The sequence below is a fragment of the Anthonomus grandis genome, chromosome 8, assembly GCF_022605725.1.
Source record: "Anthonomus grandis grandis chromosome 8, icAntGran1.3, whole genome shotgun sequence".
NCBI lineage: Eukaryota > Metazoa > Arthropoda > Insecta > Coleoptera > Curculionidae > Anthonomus > Anthonomus grandis.
In genome coordinates, this window is record NC_065553.1 from 24,506,050 (window position 1) to 24,529,438 (window position 23,389).

Sequence of the window (23,389 nt, forward strand, 5' to 3'; positions counted from 1 at the left end):
TATATAAGAACAAAATTAATGTATTTTAAATCACTATTTATGAGAAATATTTTAAGATTTAAGTTTTCCTGCTAAATTGGAAATATGGTTGTCCTATTTATTTAGGAACAAATATATTGTAATAAGTAAAGATTTATTTTAATTTTTGATAGCTAAAATCCTTTTTTTATTGTTTCTATTGGAAATCTTAATTTACAGTCATTATTAAGTAGTGTATCATTATACTAAGAAAAGCGTATATATATTGTTTTTTGAAAATTAATTTTGAGAATATTAACATTAAACCAATATATCATGTTTTTTATATCTTCGATTATTTTTTGCTCTACTTCTTTCCATGTTTTACCGTTAGCACGTCGTATAGTATTATCTGCAAAAAAATTTTCCTGAATGTTCAAAACTAAGGACAATAAGCAACAACGAAACATTCAAATTTTTCCTTAAAATCAAATTTTTTTAAACTTGCGTATATCAAAAAAATTAATTTTATTAAAATTTGATAAATGAGTACAAAAAAAAATATATAGCATAATTTTACTATATGAAATAATTTCATGTAATCTATTTGTCCACGATTTAATTAAACATTAACATATATTAAAATATCTTTAAAGGCCTAATTAATAATTGTGAATTCTTACCGAAATTAAATAAATATGCGTCGATAATATAAAATTAAGTTCCTAGATAAAAAAGTAAATTTTCTTAAATAGAAATGTGTTCTGAACAATAAAATTATCTTAAAAATTTAGTATATATTTTTTTAGTTTTATACCATTAAAAAAACATATAATTCTACTTGTATAAGAAACAAAAATTGGTATTAATTATGATAAGTTATGTATAATTAAGCCCAAATTGTAGTAAACTAATTCCATATTCGCTGGAGCCACTATTCCTTAAATTTGTATTGCTTTTTAACAAAAATGAACAACTTTTTTTTTAAAATTTTCTAGAAATATAAGGTTAATAAAATACTTTAATTTATTGTCGGATAGACTTATATCAGTATACGAAAAGTACAATTTTTAAATTTATGAATTTCTACAGTTTTATGAAAATATTTTTAATTAAGTATTATAAACGATCAATTATATGCGTTCAAGTTATGTGTATTAGCATCGCTACTAATCTGTTAATTTAGCAATAACCCATTTTTAACCTTAAAACTTGCAAAAAAACTTTTTTCAAAAAAAATCAAATGCATTTGACTTATGCATAAAAGTACATTATTTCTTAATAAAATTAAGAACCTTTCTTTAAGAATTTTCTTAATATGTAAGGTATGCAAATTATCTTAATTGCCTCTCAGATAAATTTAAACTACTATAGAAAAAATAATTTTTGAACAGATTCTTTAAAATATTTCTAAAATTTAGTGCAATGTAGGTTATTTTAGTTCAATTTTGCTTAATAAATAAACAGTTAAATCCGTTAAAATTATGCATACTAGCATTACTACATTCTCTAATAATAATGAAATAACCCATTTATACCTTTAAAACTCAATTTTCTCATCAAAAATCGAATCATATTCATTTATGTTATGCATAATTAACTTTAAAATCTGGCATATGAATATTTATAAGTCTGGAAATTAGTCCTTATGGTTGAATAAAACTAAAATGTGCAATTACAGTTCTATTAAAGAATTCTGATCGGTTATTAAAAAATCATACATATTTAAGTTAAGTTATGTTATTTTATTTATACGGTTGTTAAACTATCTTAACTCCTTTGTAAGTGACCCATTGTCATCCTTAAAACCCAATTTGCTTAAATCTTGTTTATTAAAAAAAAAATTCTAAATATATATTATTGAGAAAAAAAGAGAAAAAAGAATTACGACTTTGCTGAATAAAGTAGTTAATCAGTCCATGTGATTTATTTGTATCAAAATTAAATTAACATAGCAAAGACAAATATATTAAAAATATTAAGGTTTCGTCAAAATTCATTTATTTTTTTATACAATTAAAATAAAGTTATCTATAAAAGATAATTTTAAAAGAAATAACTCAATTTTTGCAATAATTATTAATAACTCAAAAAAAAAATTAAATAAAATTGTGATATTTTACTAGAAATTAACTAACGATGCGTGACTAAAAAAACGTATATTGAGCAAGTAAGATACATTTAGTATTTTCGTCTGCTTCGTAAAATTAAAAAAAAAAGTAATATTCAATAAAGTTTTCTATAATAGGGTTGTTACACTATCTAACATCAACGAGACACTAAATTCTTGAATTAAAGAATTGAATATAATTATTGAGTTAGACACTGAATAATTGAATTAAATTTATTTAAATTTTCCATTATAAACTTTAAAATATGGCATATTAATAAATATTGGCTAGGCCAATTATTCCTAAACGTTAAATGTAAAAAATTATACAGTTTTATTTAATAAATCTGACCAAATAATTAACAAATCATACCCAATTAAATTATGCATCATAGGGTTGTACACAATCCAAAATAGAAAGAAAAAAAGTTTATTTGCTAAAAGAAAAGTTAAAGATTGCAATATTCGATATAATTTAATTTAGTAAAAGAGGCAAATAGATGTGCATTTCAATTATAAGAAAACCGTTCTACAGTAACATTTTAGCAAGGGACTACGAGTGATGAGTTTTTGAAATTACTACTTAGAAAATATATAAAATAAATTGATTCAGATAAGAAAACAAAAAATGATAATTTTAAAGAAAAAAGAAATTCATGAGCGTAGGCAATACAGGCACCGCACCGCCTGACAGGAAAAAACAAGGAAAGGGAGAGAAAACTTGTTATAAAAGAACCGCAAAACATTAGTGCATACGTTACTAATAGACGCAGCGTTTTTTTTTTGATTGGTAGATTCATACTTTGTTTGTATTTTCTAAATTATCACAATTCTCAGATTGTTCTTGTAACAATATTGTTTTCATACATTTCTTAAATGTAAAATACCAACACAATAAAATACAAGAAAATAACCAAATTTCGCCCTTAAAACCCAATTTTTACATCAAAAATCGCTAATCAATAAAAAATGCAAACAAGCCTTTTCAAAAATTATAAAAAATGATAATAAATAACATCTAGATAACATAATTTAATGTCCTCTAAAAAACCTTAAATATATATAGGAAGCAAATAAAATGTTTTAATTTAAATACGTTTGTCAAATCATTAAAACATGTTTTATATTTTGTCCGTTTTAAGTCAGCCTACTTTAATAGAATCAAATAGAAATAAGTATAATAAGAAATGTATCATATCCGCTTAAGTTATGTCTAATTGGATTGATAGGTGTACTTCATCAAAGAAATAACCCACTTAGATCCTTAAAACCTAACTTTTTAAACAAAAGGTAATTAAATCCATTTAAGTTATGCGCTATTAACTTCAAATTTTATTATTATAATAAATATTGGTTGGGGCAATTACTACTAAGAGTTGAATGTAAGTTTTATTAAAAAATCAGACCCATGTACACGATCCCAAATACAAGAAACTGATATATATTCACAATAATTACTAACAAAAATGCAGAAACTTTTTTGTCAAAAATTATGAAAAACTGCAATAAATAATTCCAAAATTATGCTAACTAAATATTCGTATAAAATATAGTAACGTATACTGAAAGAGAGAGAGAATTTAAGTTTTATAAATAGGAATCAGCATCTGAGGTTATACTTCTATGGTTGTAACACTGTTTTATTATATAGATTTACTTCTTTTTGAAATATTATTATTTTCTTTATTTAGTTCAAAGTGGTTATTGGTTAATCGTTTTTTATTTTCAATGTGTGCAGACTATGTGCAAAAATATGTTTTATGATAATATTACAGTTGTTGCAAAAGGGGCATATTGATTTAGTTTCTCTTTTTAAGACATATTCATTAGCATGTTCTCTCAGAAATCTAGAAATTATTTATGGTATTTCCTATTTAAATTTACGTCTAAGTAAGTCGCTGATAATATTCGGATTATCTTAAGAAGTTTATTGTCAATTTCTGTATGAATCTAGTTTAAGTTGGATTAGGTTTTGCATTTTATTATTTATTTGCGGCACTAAAGCTTTAAAGTAAATGGTATTTGAGCCTAAAACTATACAAACATATTTTACTATCTCTATTTGATTATGTTATTTTGAATATTTATGAATGACGGGTGCTTACAAATATACTCTTGAAGTAAAGTAGTTAAACACATCTTAATTTTGGACACATTTTAGGTCATCCTACTTTGCTACAATTACAACTTAATAGGTATAATAAACGAGTAATCATATCCATTTAAGTTATGCAAAATAAGGTAGTTACACACTATCTCAACGACAAAGAACTAACCAATTTTCACCCTTAAAACCCAATTTTTCCAACAAAAATCGACAACCCTGCCCACCAGAAAACTACAAACGATCTTTCCCGATTCATTCTGCTCTCTCTCGAACACGGTGTTTTCAATAAATTCACTTAACTGAAGCCGTTGTTCGTGAAAAGAGATGGGGGATTTGTTCTCGGCTTTACTAACCCTATAAAACAAGATAGAACTCATGTTCGATCCCTCTTTACCCTCTCCACCCCTTTGCCTACCCCCACCACCGTAAAAGTATCAAAAGGCGTGTTAAGGTAAACGCCCTTTATGGCGCCAACGACGAATACGGTGGAGCGTTTGCGCATAAGCTCCGCGATTTTCGTGTAAATCGTTGGACAAACGCGCGGACCACGCCCTTTTAAGTAAGAGGTAGTGGGCGGGATTTAACGGTCCGAATGGATCAGTGGGGAACGAGCTTTAGTCGCTAGCAGACAACAATTTCGAAAAGGTCGCGCGGCTACTAGAATAGGCAGAGACAACAACAAGACGGTTTTTTTTTTTGGAAATTTTACGTTTTTTGTTTTTCGTTCTGAGGGTTTTTTTGGTTTAGTTGACGCGTGACCGTTTGCCAGCCTATTTATTTATTCTCGTGTTTTTTTTGTTACGAATTTCACGTGTGAATATTCGGAGAAATATGTTTTAGCGATCTCAGGAAGTGATTTTATGTAGTAGTGATCGGCGCGATATGTGGTAATTTTTTATTCTGAAGTTTGACAGTCGTAATTGTGTTAAATTTGAACAAAGTTTCGAACTTAAATGGTGGATTTTGCTGGAAATATGGCGGCCTACGCTCAGTTTGCTGGTTACGGTTATCCGACGGCATCTCAGGTTAGTCACGTAAATTAATTTAGCGTTTTTGCTTCAATAACTTCTAAGTAAAATATGCAAGAAATATGTGCTTTTTCTGTGAAACTTCATTAGGAAAATGAAGACTATAACTTATAAGGCTTATTTAAATAATACGCGATTATATCCATTTAAGTTATAATATGAACCCACAAACATTTATTTTCTTAAATTTAAAAAAAAGTGAAACATACTGTAAAAGTACTGTTTTTTTAGGTAAAAACAGACTTACTGGTGCTTTGCCTTAAATTGGTTAGGGGGAATTCTCTATTTATTGTACTACAAAAAGGTACAGATTATCGGTTAGCCGTAATGGCAAGTCATCTATATTCTGGCGTAAAAATAGAAACTATAAACGGGTGACTTCTTGGCGCCCAACACATTTGCTCCGAAAAATTTTAAATTAATAATTTAGTTGGAGAAAGCGATTATTATTAAATCTTTGTAGACCTTTTTTCCATTTTTCTTCGCCTCTTCTTCCTGTATTTGTTTAGTTAACATTTTTCCTAGTGATTATTCGGAAAAGTATGTTTTCAAGTGATCTAAGAAAAAATTTTATAATAAATAGTGACTTGCGTGATACGTAATAATTTTTGTTTTTTTTTGGACAAGTTTTAAGATTTAATTTATTGTTTTGCTCTTACAAATCAACCAAAAAAATATTTGATTGCATCATTGGAAATATTCTTGGAATAGCCCAGAAAAACCTTATCGTATGATAAGAGAACCAAGATAGTAGCATGTATCCAATAGATATCCACAATTAGTTTAATTATTATCGAATAAGTTCAAGTACAAAGAATAATCCATTGGACAGCCAATTTTTACATCCAATGGATTACAGGTTTCGGTTAGTCCACTGTTCTAAAAAAGTACTAAAATTGCTTTTGCAACGGATTGTTTGATTGCAACTGATCTATTTGAAATTATTTTGAAATAGCGATTAGGGCCATTTGACATGACTATAATTTTTCTGGAGTTTTCGAGAAGAAAATTCGAAAATTACACAAATTTATAATTTTGACAAGTTTGTCTACAACTTTTAGTTCATACAGCTACTAGTTTATATTGTTTTTGTATTAGAGCTGAAAGTACAAGGAGCGATCAAAAATGCTTAAAACAATGGTAAATGATGGACCATACCCATCCTGAATGGCGTATTTAATTGCTAAATGTAAAAAAAAGTCTAGTGATTAGTATATTATTTCTTGATTAGTGAATCTCCATTGAGTCTAGTCTGCCAAAGAACCATTATTAAAAAGATATAAGAGAACTATTCATTTAATATGTTTTAAATAATTAGACACGTAAAATGCATCTGTTTTTTTTTTTTTTAATGAATTTAGTATTAATGGTGGTAGTAGAACATGTGCATATAAAAAAATATCACATTGTTTAAGGAGCAGTATAAGTAGGTGAGATGAGAAGCATTTTGAGGATTATAGCAATAATAAAAGTAAAATTACCTTGAGCCCGGATGATAAGCATGTGATACCTGAGAAAAGTAAGATTTCCAAAAAAAAATTATAACTTTAGTTAAGGACCAAAGATCAAAAATTATTATAATAAATGTTCAAGCACATCCATTAAGTTGTGTATAATTATGGTCCTAATATAGTAAATATACTCCACATTCGGTAGGGCCATTACTTTATTATAATATAAATGATATAAAATACCTCAATTTCTTTTATAGACACTGAACTTTATATATAAAAAAGTATAATTGTTTACTACGCATTATATATATCGTTAGGTTTGTACATAATAGGGCGGTTACACTATTCAACATCAAAGAAATAACCCACTTATTCTTCTAAAACCTAATTTTTTGAACCTCAATTGTATCATATACACTTAAGTTATGCATAATTGACGCCAGAATCTGGTACATCAATAGTAATTATTAACTTAAGCATTCTTTCAGAATTCTGACCAATAACTAAAAAATTACGCATATTCCACTTATAAATCATTTAAACAAAAATTAATTCGCTACTTAAAAAAGGCATTCGCAAATCTAAAACTACTGTATCTGCATACGAATGCAATAGATAACAAAACTAAAATTAACTTTAATAGGCGCACTATATTGATCCACTTTAATTATTGTGATGTGGTTTAGGGCCCTTGTTGTTTGACCAAACTAGATAAAGATAGTGTGAAGAGGGTTCAGAGGGCTTGTTTAAGGTTTGTGTATGGCATAAAGAAACTCGAGCCAGTATTTCACAAACCTTCAAGTTGGCTTGACATGGAAAGTAATGTAGATGCGACGTTCATGCAATCTTCACCTTTACATAAAACGAGTCTATTTACCAAATAATTTTTATATAATAATTACATGCTGTACAATAACATACCCTCTGATTTAAAAAGTCTAAAGCCAGCATTATTCAATATTGTTATGAAAAACTTTTTTTTCAATAAATTAATAAACCAAATCTATTGTCAAATATGATTTCCAAAAGAGTTTTCATTTTTATTTTAGGTTGCTTTTATAGTGTGTTAATTTATAGCATAATTTTTTAGTTCTTTTAAACCAAAAATTATATAATGTGCAAATTATGTACATTAACGTGCTATCACTTCAAATAAGAATTTTGTTTTTATTTGTCTTTTATATTTTAGAGATACATTGCCAAACAGGAGTTTTATCATTTAAATAACTACACTTAAGTACTTTTTTGTAGCTTATTAAAATCAATTATTATTAAGTTTGCTGAATGAAACGATGATTATTGAATCATTCCATGTTGCTTATCTGTACAAAAATACAGAAATATAGATATATGTATTAAAATATCTTTTAGAGTTACTGCAGGTAATTTTTGTAGACAATTAGCAATGAGTTAGACTAAAAGGAAAAACCGAATTTTCCCAATAACAATTAATAACGCAGAAAATACAAAAATGAAATAAAATTGCGACATTTCACTAAAAATTTACTAACTCTGGCTAAAATTCCAAATATGATTTTATATAAAAAAAGATTTTATAAATAAAATTATATATTAAATCAATAAAATAAATACTTGTATAAGTTCACTTGTATTTAGAAGGAACAAAAGTTAGAAATAAGATAAAATGTTCATTTAAGTTATGCTTTATAAGTGTTAATATAGATAGCGAATTTATTCTATATTACCAAAAATCTTTAAAATTTAGTGCATTTTAGGTTACCTTACCTTAGAACAATTTAATTACAATTAGTGTAAATACAAGACGGTTTTCTTTGGGAAATTTTCGTTTTTTCTTGCTCGTTATGGGAGTTTTTTAACAAAGTTTAGGACTTAAATGGTGGATTTTGCTGAAAATATGGCGTCAGTTTGCTGGTTACGGTTATCCGACGGCATCTCAGGTTAGTCTCGTAGATTAATTTAGTGTTTTGCTTTTATGAATTAATCAAAAAGGCATTTTAATATATCTGGAAATTTTTAAAATATTCAAGGAAGAACTTATGTTACTATTAAATAAGGTCGATCGATAATATTCTCTGATTATCCCGAATGTCAACATAATATGTTATATGTGATAAATATCATTTTATATAAATATTAAAGTACCCCTGAATATGAATATAAAAGTATGGATTTTGACGTGCCAAGAATATCTTTATTAAAATATTTACAAAATTTACCGCACATTCAAAGTGTACTGGGTGACTAGTGGGACGCACTAGGAAGGTCTTTTTAATGTATGAGATATAAACAAAGACCCAAGTTTAGAGAAAATATGAACAGTTCTGTTTAGACCATAAGGACTCTATAATTTTAGTAATTGTGGACTCGAGACCAGATGTAAACTTATGAGAAATCATAAAAACAAATCGAAAGCCCTATAGGCCTCTTAAAATATAAATTAAAAAAAAAATGTTTAAGAAAAAGTTTATCTTATCAAGGGACCAATCATGGAACAGGAAATTAAAAAAATGTATTAAGCAGCTAAAAATCTCCCGTGGAAGACGTAATATCATCTTATGTACTGAAAGAAGTTACTGACAAGATAAAGATACAGCAGGTAAAGTGCTATCTTTTAAATTGTTTCAGTATTGGTCAGTTTCCAGATTTCCTACAAACTGAGATAATAGAACCCTTATTTGAAAGTGGCTTGAGGATTGCATTAAGTAATTGAAAACCAATATCCGACCAAATAGAAAGTGCAAATCTATCGAATGAAATCTATAAAGCTTTGAAGTTTGTCTTTGTAGACTTGACCAACGCCTTCGATGCAATTTCTCATAAAATCTTAATCAAGACATTAAATAATGGTATTAGAGGTTGTGTGCTCAATATTTTTTAAGATTACTTAAAGATCAGGTCACAATATGTAAAATATTAGACGAAATGAAACCAGAATTGTGATATGCGGAGTACCACAGAAAACAGTTCTGGCATTATTATTGTTTACAATGTATGTCAATAGTTTCATAAAAAGTTAATGAAAATATATTATCAGAAGTTTTGCTGATGATACGGCAATTTTTTATGTAGCTAACTCGTGGTCTCAGGTCAAAATAGCGCTGAAATAAGTCTAAAAGGTCTGATTTGTCGATAAATCCTATTTTCGTATAGAATTTGATTAAAGTGAAAATAACTATATTTCGGTTAGAGTATAGGGAGGTTATAAGGTTATAAATTAATGATATTTATGATAAACTAATAAATAAATAAAAAAATTAAATTTAAAAAATGTATTTCGTACCCATTTAAGTTATGCTTGGAATTTTGGGATTAAATAGTTGCGTCTGAGAGTTTATTAAAATTTACAATTTTTTAATTTATGTCATAATATTTTATACAATTATAAAGGTTTTGTCGTATAGGTTTGCACAATCTTATATATTTAAGTAGTTATTTATATTTTCAGGTCAATTTCTTCAGGTAATAAAGAAGAACTTGTTATATTTTTATCTAAAAGATTTTAAAATTTTACCTCAAAACATCGGAACAATATAGTATAACTTATTATTTTTTGGTTTAATTGCTTGTTGACTAGTACAGAGTTATTGACCCTATAATGACTACAAAAAAATAGCTTCATAGTTCACCATTCTAATCTAAATATAAGAAATATTTGCTCACCTAACTATAAACGGATGACTCTTTGACGCCCAACATATTTACTATAAAACATTTTAAATTGATAATTTAATTGGATAAAGTGATTGGAATTAATAAGTATTTATTAGTTCTTCTTCCCTTTTATTCGCCCCTTCCCACTACATATAAACTCTAATGTCTAAGCCATAATAATTAATGTTTCGTGTTTAAAAATTATCAACTTACTAATATATACATATGATAGTAATTTCGCGATGATAATATAAGTTTACAAACAAAAGCTCTCTCGACCTATATCAACACATTAATATAACCAAACAAAAGTATATTATTATATACACATGTCAAATGTGTTAAACAGATAGAAAAGGTTTTTAGAGTACGGGTACTCCACTCCCAAATACATCATTTTCGCATTTTGCAGATCAGACACTCCATCACCGGGCCTGTCAAATTCAGATTAGCGATAAAGTAGATACCTTGTCGAAACAGATGTTTGATTTTTTTCTTTGTCTTTTTTTAATGATAAATGTGATTGGGATATACAATCTGGATGTTTTTGGAGAGAGGTCATTAAGACATAATGTCCAATTTATTTTGTATGTCTAATATACTTTAAAATCCGTCGGTTTATATAATCAAAAAAGGTTGGCACTGGAAAAACTATTTTTAATTGTCATTTTTACAATATCGATTTAAGTGTTAACTAATCGAGGCACTTAATAAAGCTATATATCACGGTTCTAAATTAGCTGATGGTTTTCAAAACAAGGTTTATTTAGAACTTTCAGGTTATTGACTCATTTGTTCTAAGACTGTTGTAATATTTAATAGAATCGTTTATGATGGATAAAAAAATGGATATAAAGGCTTTATTATGAAAAAAAAAGTTACTTAGAAGCACCTATTTTAATTTTCCTAAGATGTCGTTACTTTAGATTTTTCTAAAAAACTCCTAATGATATTTGGGAATTGATGCCTGAAAAGATTAGCAGTGGAAAAAAATGAACGTCTGCACAGATTTCAATTATTCTTTCAGGCACACTAGGCCTGTTAAAAAAATAGAATGTATTTTCTAGGAATTATATTTGTTCTTGTAAAGGGAAAAGAAGCCTTTAATATCAAAGATGTGTCTTTTCTTGGTCTCTTCAAATAAATCAACTTGTTTCTCTCTTTAGTTAATAAGATAAAAGCACAACTAAGAATGAAAAGCATTTTTTTTATAAATTGATTTTTTTCATAATCTTGCCAGAGATGTCAAATAGTTGATTGACGAGTGACGTATAGCTTATACGTCAAATAAGTGACCAAATCGCTTAAAAATAACTATTAAAATATTTAATTAATAAATACTAAAGAAAAGTAGTTACTTACCATTTAGGTTATGCATGAAAGCTTAAAATTTATTAATCGCTCAGAGGTGAATGAAGACACTTGAGCCTTTAAATTAACTAATGATTGATGTTTTAGCCGATATGTAGACATCCTCAGTATTCCAATATAAAAAATTGCAACCTGACATTAAAATTTCATTAAAATACCATTTATCGATTATTCTAATAATTTAATATTGGGCTCCCTCTAACACATTATTTTATTTTTTGAGTTTCTGGTTTCAAAATAAAGAGAAGTAATTTATACCCATTTAGGTTATGCGTGAAAATTTTAAATTAAATAATTCAGAGGTAAATTAAATATTCTTATCTTTATAATCTAGTAATAATTGATCTTTCGACCAATATGTGAACATTATACAAGAAATTAAATTAATATTGTATGTGATGGTTTTGGATAATTAAAAATCGGTTATGCTCCCTTAAACTTACCAATAATATTAATAATATAAATGTTTTATCGATCAATAAAAAGAGACCATAATTTTACTAAAATGTAGTTAAATGTTATTTAACGAAGGAGGAAATTTTTAAAACAAATAAAATTATGTATTTTAGGATCATAATTGATCAAAACTTAAAGTGAAATGCATTTGCCATAAAATTCGTAATTTGGTTCATAAACTCTATACACTTTAAGAGATACTATTTAATAAATTATGCCTACTTATTTATAAATCTTTGGAAGAGTCGTTGCTGTCGTATTATATTATAGTATAGGCATAGCTTCAATATTTGAAAGTTGTCAATCTTTGAAAGTAAAGATTAATTAGAGCCAAAATATCACAATTTAATTCCTTCTGAAATTAGAAATATGTAAAGACTTAAAATATTCAGCTATAAGGTTAGGTAAATAATAATAATTTTAGTATATTAAGTATCAAGGATATCAAGCAAAAAATTTATCCAGACCGGTTGGTTGTACTTTTTGCGGCTAATTCAACATTTATTGCGTCAGGCATTGTTCTTAAAGTTAGCTCTGATAAAATATCTAGATCTATCATATCCAAAGGTTTAACATTCGATCAGAAAGTAGAAGGCACAGTGTGAGATTGTGAATTTAAATTTACACAGTCCCTGTTATATATTTAGAAATCTAGAACTAGTTTTGAATCTGACCCAACTGATTTGTCCTTATATTGCCTATGTTGGCTCAGGACTACATTATGAAGTGTGGTTTTGGAGAGCCTCAACTGCTGCAAAACAAGTAATTATAGCAAAAAAATATTAATAAAATTAATTATGCGTATAGAACAACTTATTCTTTAACATTTCCAGGAACATACTTATATGAGGTATTCAAACTCATATTTTTTAATAAAACAAATTTTTAAAGTAATTCTGGTGTTCACATGTTCAGCACTCAATACGGTTAAAAAACTATTTTAGTTTGGTAAACTGTAGTCTTGACATTAGTTAATATTCTCCGCACTATTTAGGGTTAGTCTATTTAATTATTATATTTGTTTGTAATACGCAATTACTGTCAATAGTACACACATCAGTCAAAATATTTTTATGGTCTTTTCTGTAATCAGTTATTTGTTAAGTTTGAATCAGTAGTTTTCCATTAGCTTCATGTTTAGTTAAGTTAGAGTTGAGATGTGTATACGTGTTAATAGTCTGAATTTGTATTTGAATCTGAATTTGTTTTATCTTAACATTTTCTGCGCACCACAATTGTTAAAATTGGCTTTATTCTGAGGAGCACATTTATAGTATTAAAACGATATTCACAAGTAATCAGGTCAAGTAAATCATCTTAGGGTACAAATTTATGACTAATCGACGTTCCCATTTGAATCAACAAATCAACGCATACATTACATATTCCTTTTAAATTTCTAGTCTCATAATTAAGAAAAGTAGTTCGTACCCATTTAAATTATGGATATAATTGGTAAATTCAACACTACTTCTTAAAAAAAGTTAATGCATGTCATTAATATTTAGTTAAAAATCGACGTTATGACTATGAATGAAATCTCTTCAATATCACACAATACTCTACATCTATAATATTTCTATATTTTTTTTCAGCTTCTAGTCTCGGGTCAGCCAACAACAAACCACAGCTCCTCACCCGCTTCCGGAGGAGGCTCCCTAAGCCCGGGCGGGTCTGCAGGGCTCCCAGGAGCCCTCTCACCCGGAGGAACCTCCTCCACCGGACCTACCCAATGCTGTGATAACGGCAGACCCTTAATGACTGACCCTGTTACTGGCCAGAGCGTTTGCTCGTGCCAGTACGACTCTGCTCGGTTGGCCGCCCTACAGTATCCTAGAAGTGTGGGCATGTATAGTACTCCCTACCCCAGTACTGACCAGAACCCTTATCCTAGTATAGGTGTCGAGAGTTCGGCTTTTTATAGTCCATTGGTAAGTAAATGTGTTTATTTTTTAATACAATAGCTTGTAAAAATGAGCAAATACAATGGAACGTACGAAGGTATAAATTAAAAAATAAAAAACGTATTCGTGGGCTTATTTGTCGATTTCGAGCTGATAACGTGAGGCAATTTAGTAGAATATAACGTCGTGTTCGGAGCCAGTGACAATGCGGTCGCCTATTATTGTTATTATTTTTTATTATTATTTTGACCATCATGCACTTTTGTGCATGCACGTCAATTTGTCATGCAAGAAACAGTTGCTCGGTTACACAACAACCGACGGATTTGTGCGGATCGGCGGGGTTTTCGTGACACCTCTATGTCTATCATTATTTTAATTAGTGTAATAAGTATCTATATACGGATCCTTGTATATAAAGTAATTTTTGGTTTGGTACTTACACATGTGTGTGGCGTAGAATTTCCGGTAAAGATACCATCTAGGTATAAGAACGTTATTTCATTTGTTGCTTATCGTATTAATGTGTTTATTGGGTAGTAATTGTTGGGTAATTAATAAGTTTATATGTGATAATTATTTGTTAATTGTAGGACATAATTAATTTACTTACGCTGTATGTAAAGTGGGTATTATTAAGGTTGTTATAATGCTCATAAGGCTTTAAAGAGTTCTAGAGCTTATCTTCAATGAGAAAATGACTACTTAAGTACATATGAACACAATAGAATCATGTTTTTTTTGAAATTTTTTGAATTTTTTAAAATCTTAAAAAAAATTTGTTGGGTTATTTGGAATATTAAATGTACTGGCAATGTAAGTTTTCATCTTATAGATTCTACAAAAAAATTGGAAAATTTGATTTTTTTTTCAAAAATCTCTAATTAAATCTCAATATTAATCTAAACCTCAATATTAAAATATCTTTAAGAACCAATTTGATGCTTCAATTGCCTGGAATAAATAAAATTGTATTTTTCTTTCAGGCATATCTGCAAATAGCAAATAAATAGGGATTAGAGCAGTTTAAAAATTAGTAACAGCAGTATATTTTTGATACCAAATTTAGCCTCCAAAAATGCCAGATGTTAAAACCTATAAAAGTTACGATTTCTGAAGGGCCTCATTTGATTCACAAGGATCAGCGTACGCAAGAACCGTTAAAATTATAAACAAGCAATCAATAGTTTTACTGCATTCGTTTTCCAAAATTTAGTAACCCCTAGTTATAATTCTTTAAAATAATTTTTTATCCTAAAAGAACTATTTAAACCGCACCATTAACCTACTGAACAGTCCTTGATGCCTTTTATTTAGATCAGTCAAGTCTGAATTACTGAACAAGGGAGCGTACACAAGAATTATTATAATTATGAAGAAATAACCAGTCCATTTCCTATAATCGTCTTTTAAAATTTAGGAACCCCTTGTTATAATTTAGTTTTCGTTTATCCTCTAAGCACTTAAAAAATTATTTTTTATCAATTTGTCTATAATTCAATTATATTCATTTTGTGCTTTAACTAAAATCAATATATAGCCTTATAGATGACCAAGATACTCGGTTCTGATGGTTTGTTAAGAAAATAAACAGGAGTTACAGCCCTTTTAAAATTTTACACGATTTGATACCAATTTGGCCTTCAAAAATATATAGCCTTATAGATGACCAAGATACTCGGTTCTGATGGTTTGTTAAGAAAATAAACAGGAGTTACAGCCCTTTTAAAATTTTACACGATTTGATACCAATTTGGCTTTCAAAAATAACATAATTGAAGATTATAAGAATAACGACATTCTGAAGGGCCTCATTAGATTCACAAGAATGATAACATGCAAGAATTGTTAAAATTATAAACAAACAACCAGTACTTCTACTGCAATCGTTTTGCAAAACTTAGTAATCCCTAGTTATATTTCTTAAAAACTTTTTCTATACAAAAACAACTCATTAAATCTCAATATTAGCCTACCGAAGACCATAAAGCGAGTTTCTTCTCCCTCCAATTAAAAAATTACCTGTGACAAACGAGTATGTCAATATCACTACGTATCACAAAAAAAAATCCTCCATATACTTAAAACAGATTAGTTAAGTCCAAATCATCTAAAAAATTAAAGTACGCAAGGACCGTTAGAATTATAAAGAAACCACCAATACTTTACCTGCAATCGTCTTTCAAAATTCAGAAACTTTTTGGTATAAACTCTTAAAAATCTTGTTCTATCTAAAAATGACTAAATAAAATCATGTTTTTCTTCAAGGTAGTTGATATTTATCATTTTTTGTTTTTCTTCGAAGCATTTAAGAAATTGTTTTTGTATGATTTCTAAGCAGATATATAGGGATTACATTACTATAAAAACTTGTAACAGAACAATTTTTTTAGACAAAATTTGGTTTCCAGGGATGCCAGATTTCCAAGTCTATAAAAGCTGTGACTTTCCAAAGAGCCTTCATTGAATTCACAAGAATGAGAGTACGCAAAAACTGTTAAAATTATAAATAAACCAATCCTTTTACTGCAATCGTCTTCCAGAACTTAGGAACCCCTAGTTATAATTCTTAAAAATGTTTATTATCCAAAAATATTTCAAAAACGACTAACTGAACCTCAAAATTAAAATTATTTGTAGGATTTAATTTTATTCCATAATTGCCTGGACTCAATCATATTATGTTTTTCTTCCAGGTAGTTAATATTTATCATTTTGTGTTTTTCTTCCAAGCACTTCAAAAATAATTTTCTATAGTTTCTAAGTAGATCTATAGGAATTATTATAAGTACTAAAAATTTGTAACAGTACGATTTTTTTATACCAAGATTGGCTTCTAAATATGCCATATCTCTAGACCTATAAGAGCCACGACTTTCTAAAGGGCCTCATTGGATTCACAAGAATAGGAGTACGCAAAAACCAATTAAGAATTTATTATACAAATTAAAATTATAAACAAACAACCTCTATTTTTACTACATCCATCTTCCAAAACTTAGGAACCCCTAGTTATTCTTCTTAAAAATATCTTTTTATCTTAAAACCACTAATTAAACCTCACCATTAACCTACAGAAGATACCAATGCCAGTTTTTTCGTCCCCCAATTAAAAAATTACCGGTGACAAACAAGTACGTCAATACCACCACGTATCACAAAAATAATTCCTCGATGTCCTTAAATCAGATCAGTCAGGTCCAAATTACCGAACAAACAGGCGGCGGGTGAAAAAAAAATTTTCGCGAGCAGAAGGCGAACATGCCATATAAAGTACCTTAAAGACATCGAAGGCTGTGGTACAACGCGTTTAAAATACACTTTTAAAATTCCTCGGTGTCGTATGGTGCGTATTTTCGACAAATGTCACCTTTTGGTGGCCAATTTTCTTTTTAATAATAATTCATTTAACTAAAATTAAATTGAGAAAAGTTGAACATTGCGACAGACAATGGAGATTGTAAAATGTTTCTTCCACACCCATCACAATTTAAATATTAGTTGATGGATTCTTTAGTTGCTTTTTCCAAGTACTATTTATAGATCTAATGATGTCCTGCTCAGACGAAATCAGTCATTTTAGTTAGATATTAAGCGTTTGTTTAGTTTAAATTAAATTAATTATTTCAAAGCGTTAGAATGAAAGTATAAACTCGTAAGATAATAGTATTAATACTATTGCTGTCGACACCTTTGGGTCTAAACGATAAATATTTGAACGCCCACTCGGCACCGAGACGGGAAAATTTAAAATAACCGCAATAAAAACAGTATAAAAGACTTATAGACAGTGTTTTTAGTACGCAATAATAAACTTTATTCCTGTATTTAAATGAAACTTTACACGGCAGGGTTCAAGGTGTGTCTAAACGGTTTTAACAGTGGATTTGTTAAAATAAATAAATTTTATTTTTATTGTTTATCTATTGCAGTGAAACCAGAGGATTTTTAGAGAAAATGTGCCTCATAGCCATTAAAGTTATGCATTAATTATTGTTACAGGCAACTCACCATTTTTGTTAAGCTTCTATGGGAAGTAATTTTAGCTTGTCATGCTATAGCAGAAAAACGACAGACATTTTTTAGAAAACGTACATTAAAGTTATGCTTTATTACAAATTTAATTTATACTTTTTGAAATTATTTTTTATTACTGGCAATTTAGTATTTCTACTACACTTTATTACGAAGAATCTTCAGCCTTTTCCAGATCGAAGATAATGTTAAAAAAAACTTCCTTTAGCACGATTCTTTCCCTATATCAGAGAATCAAGAGATTTTTATAAAAATTCTGCATAACTTACTTTGTTTTTATTTAAACTGCTCAATGGCATATCTGTATTCGGTATTTCTGTTAAGCTTTAAGAAGAATCTTTAGCCTCTTCCAGGTTGAAAATGCTGTCAAAAAATTATAGCTTAAAATGATTATATATCTATAGTAAATAACAGACTTTTCTGAGATCGTATCAATACCCATTAAAGTTATGCATAATATTTTTTTCTTTATCTTTGCTCTTTATCTCTGACAAGTGAATATTTCTGCTAGGGTTCTACTAGAAGTCCTTTTCAGCTACCGGAAAATGTAGTATGGCGTGCTGCCATAATGTTCTGTGGTAAAGTATAAAAGTTATAGTATCAAAAGATAAAAGAGAAACTTTATATTTAAGTCAGGTTTGGGAAAAGTTCCAAGGCATTAAACATCTATCTATCATTTCTTTAATCTTATTAAGCTCCAATTAATAACTATCTGGAGAGGTACCGCTTCTTTTCTTGCCTTCCTTGTTTTAATTCCGAAGAAGTTAAATTTAAACGTCGTCAGGTATGGTACCTGTTTAGGTTATGGGTCCAATAATATCTTGAGGTCTTTATTTAACCTCTACAGATGGGAAATAAGTGATAGCCTCCAGCTGTATTAACTCTCAAAGACGCTAACCTTACTAATAACTTAACCACATTAAGAAGACAATATTGTGATAAAGTTTGAACGTCTCCGAGAGACGCCTCTCTAGCAATAGCCAAGTCATCATGTTAAATGTCTAAAGCATTTGCTTACACTAATATCCTATTTGTTTACACCAAACCCCTAATATCGGACATCCCAGGGAAGTATCAAGGGCAAATTCGGTGATGATTCACCTCATAAATGTTGATTTTATTATGTAAGAGAGACCATCTCCGCCGCTGATCGTCGCTCGCCGATTCGCGTAACTCGACGAAGTAGCAAAAGAAACCTTTTAACACTTCGAGCGGACATTCTACAAGAATTCACGTAGCCTTTTTACCGACAGACTCGCCCATAACTTGTAAGACGTAAGTTGCGAACGGCAAATGCACAGTTCTCTTTTACCTTTAAGTGCCGTGAAAAAGGGCCACTTTTTTTTAAATTACCTTTATGACCTCACCTAGGAAAAGGAGAAAGTAATTTTAGAGCTCATAAAGGTTGTAAAAGAATGAAATATTTAGTGACGTAACTTGGTTGCAGATAAAAGAACGAAAAACTTCCCATAAGAAAGTGCTTATCATGTCCATTGAAATTATGCCTGAATTATGTATATAAAATTAATTGCGAATTTTGTCCTCAAATAAAAGCGACTTGGATCATTATTTTTGCTTCGTCAAAAACGCATACCTAGCAAGAAGCACCCAATAAACAACCCATAGAGAATCAATATGTACGTTTCAATTTGTTTCGCGTAAACAATCCGTATATTGGAGACAATTACAGCCGAGTACACCGTCCCACACACACTAAATACCGAAACACTATTTTACGACTTTAAGCGTTATTCGACAATTTAACGAATGACAGCGATGCATGGGCCTACGCGTTGTCCCCTAGTCAGGGAGGAGATTATCCGCATAGTCCGGTTTGGATGGCCGTAAATTTTCCTGGGATATCAGGTGAGCTCGGAGAGATACGAAGGGATCAATTTGGGGGCTTTAGAAGGGATGATGTTGAACCTCTGGGATGAATAATTTTAAAATCAGTTGAGATTTTGCCAACTTAAAAGGTGGATGTCAATTATAAAACTCTCATAGGACCTTTAAAGGAGAGGAATAGGAAACTGAAGCTATGATGAACGAGAATTGCAAATTGACATAGCAAAGTGACCTCAACTTACTGGGATCTGGTTTCAGTTAAATAACCCTGGATCTTTCAATTAACTCAATTGAAAATTTTAAACTAAAATTATTTTACAGCTCTACAATTAATCCATCTCAAACTGTTTTTAATGTGATAACTTTGGATAAATATGAAAAACATATTAAGCTTGGAAACAGCTTTAATGATAAATGATTTATTAAAAATTAATGATTAATGATAATTGATCGAGAAGATTGGATTTATCAGATCAGAATATTAAAAAAGATTCACTACCAATAAAATAAGCCTTGGAAATTTGTTATGCTCTATTTAACATAAGTTCCTTGCAAGAAAACGAAATGACTTCCCTAGGAGGCAAGATCCTGGATTTTTTTTTATATTTCGGGATTCTTTAAGTACTTTGAAGCCTCTTACAAATAACAGGGAGGGAAGGCACTTAAAAGAATCCTAAATGATAATGTCTGGTGGGTCTTTAAACTGATCACCTACATACTTCAAAGTCTAATATCTTTAAAACTAATAAGAATATTCTCATGAAATAAAAAGTTTAATATTTAATAATGTATTCCTAACAAATATTGTTAGAGATTTAAATTAGTTTAAGAAATATTTTGGAAAATATAAAGCAGTTTGTGCAGTGGTGTCCCAGAGTAGTAATTGATCTTCAAACAGTTCACCCACTTTAAAGTCTATTATCCGAAAGATTGATAAGAATATTTTTATGAAGCACAAACTTTAATATTCAGAAATATATTTCTAACAATTATTGTTAAGACCTGAATTAGGTCAAAGAATATTTTGGAAAATATCAAGCAATATATGCAGTGGCATCTCAGGGTAATGATTTTCAAACTCTTTACCCACTTTAACGTACAATACATAAAACAGTGATAAGAATATTTTCATGAGACAAATAGCCTTCTTTCGACAAATGTTTTTCTAACAAATATTTTTACAGTCTTATATAAGTTAAAAGAATATTTTGGAAAGTATTAGGAAACTTACTTAAGGAAACTACAGTAAAGTCCGAAGATTGTGATTAATTCTCATATTATTCACCCACTTTAAAGCCCAATAACTGAAGGCCTAATAAGAATATTGTCATTTAACAAAAAAAATTGTTATTTCCAGATGTATTCTCAACACATATTGTCTTAGGTTTAAGTTAATTCAAAAAATATTCTGAAAAATATCATGCAATTTCTGCAGTAGCATTCCAGGGTATTGATAGATCTTCAAACGGTTTACCCAATTTCATCTGAAATACTAATAAGAATATTCTCATTAAACAAAAAGTTTAATATTGGCAAATATTACTAGCAAATATTGTTAATGGGTGAACTGATAAATATCAAACAATTTATGTAGTGGTATTCTAGGACAGTGACTTATTTTGAAACTATTTACCCATTTCTAAGTCCAATATCTGAAAGACGAATAAGAATATTCTCATGAAATAAAAAGTTTAATATTAAGAAAAATATTCGTAACAAATATTGTTAAGAGCTTAAATTAGTTCAAAGATATTTTGGAAAATACCAAGCAGTTCATGGAATGCGATGGTATCCCAGGGTAGTGATTAATTTTTAAACGGTTTACTCGCTTCAAAGTCCAATATCTAAGAGACTACTAAAAATATTCTCATCAGATAAAAAGTTTAATATTCAGAAATGTATTTTTAATAACTAGTGTTATGGCCTAAATTAGGTCGAAGAATATTTTGCAAAATATCAAGCAATTTATGGAGTGGCATCTTAGGGTAGTAATTGATCAAAAACTTGAATTACATTAAAGTCTAATTTCTAAAAGAATAATAAGAATATTCTCATGAAACAAAAAGTCAGCCCAATATATAAAAAACTATGAGAAATATTTTTATAAAATAAAAAGCGTCGTATTCACGGAAGCATTCTTTGTAAGCTAACCTTATAAATAAGGTGGCAGATGTACCAATTTACGACCCTAATACCGTTCGGTATCAGTAATGTCATGCTCATACTGTTAAACAAATTATAATAAAAAAATGGAAAAAGTATATACAAAATGTTCGCAGTATATTACGGCTCACGCAAGCGATAAACAGGTGCAAAGCCAGACCAATTCCCGATACACCAAACCGTAATTGTATAAAATACCGCACGGTTAATTTTTTTCTCGTTTAATAACGACGATACTATTACTGCTTTATTTCTTGACTGTGGCCTTTAAATTATGCTACGCGGGTCGTACACTTATTTAAATTACCAAAAACCAGTTTCCTAAACACCGCGGAGTGGATAATAATTAAATAAACCAGTAAGAAATCTAATAAAGTACGTGTTCTTGTGAATTTAAATGACAATGTTCATGAACGTGTGTCTGTATAATTTGATCATAATCAAAAAATATTTTTAATATTAAAACTTTCGTCTACTTCAGTTAAATTGACTTTTGTTTATTCACAAAAAGGCATAACTTTAGAGGTCATGGGGTACTTTTCTTTACTAAATTGTTTTATACTTAGTACTGGTTTCATAGGATAGTGAGGGTTGGGGGAATGACTTAGTGATGTAGAGAGAAGTAGTTTCTTTATTTTTTTCCTAAAGAACCAACTACGTTTACTCAAAATTCAAGGCGACAAATCCAAAAGCAATTTACCCGCCGTGCGGTTTAAAAATAACGAGGTTAATGTCGTTTTTATCAACTGCCGGGGCAATATCGCGACCGCGATGGCGAGAAGCGGAGGCCGTTCATCTTTTTCTAACCCCTGCCGAGTGAAGGCGTCCCTTTTCGCATCTTTCCGCAAAAAGATTTACTCTCCTCGCATAAATATGGATCGAGAGGAATTTTTTTCTCTCTTTACTATATCTCTTTTACGTGCGAGACGGTAGGGCGTATAAAAGACAGCAGCGCGACCATATGGTCGTTATCTAATAAAAAAAATCTATCCTGGAAATCAAATATTCTTGTGTAAAACAATTTCAGCACCTGTTGCTTCATTCAGCACCTCTCAGGAGTTAATGTTTCTTAAGTCATCAGTAGACTGAGAGAAGTCCAATGATAGTCTGCAAACAAGTGATGGTGTAGCAATGTAAATGTTACATCTCTTAAAATAACAAACTTTAAATCAATCTGCCTTATACGTGCCAACAATTTGGGTCTGAATGTTAAAACTGGAATGGGAGGAAAGTATTGTAAATTTGAAAATGATTTCCGAAAAAAGTTATTATACTTTGCTTCATTTCTGTGACATTATAAAAATATTCTTTATTTTTCTCTGCTT

At 29.3% G+C, this 23,389-nt stretch overlaps 1 protein-coding gene across 3 annotated transcripts in view; it reads left to right on the plus strand.

The window, feature by feature from the left end:
- LOC126739489 (homeobox protein araucan) overlaps positions 1-23,389 on the plus strand; it is a 197,003-nt gene that overhangs the window by 117,207 nt on the left and 56,407 nt on the right. For 2 of the 3 annotated variants that reach the window (XM_050445190.1, XM_050445189.1), the window contains exon 3: positions 13,713-14,048. In XM_050445190.1, the coding sequence (XP_050301147.1) occupies positions 13,713-14,048 (336 nt within the window). Of the gene's footprint in view, positions 1-4,789; positions 5,201-13,712; positions 14,049-23,389 lie in introns of those variants that run through there. The other variant, XM_050445191.1, reaches the window with a different exon arrangement.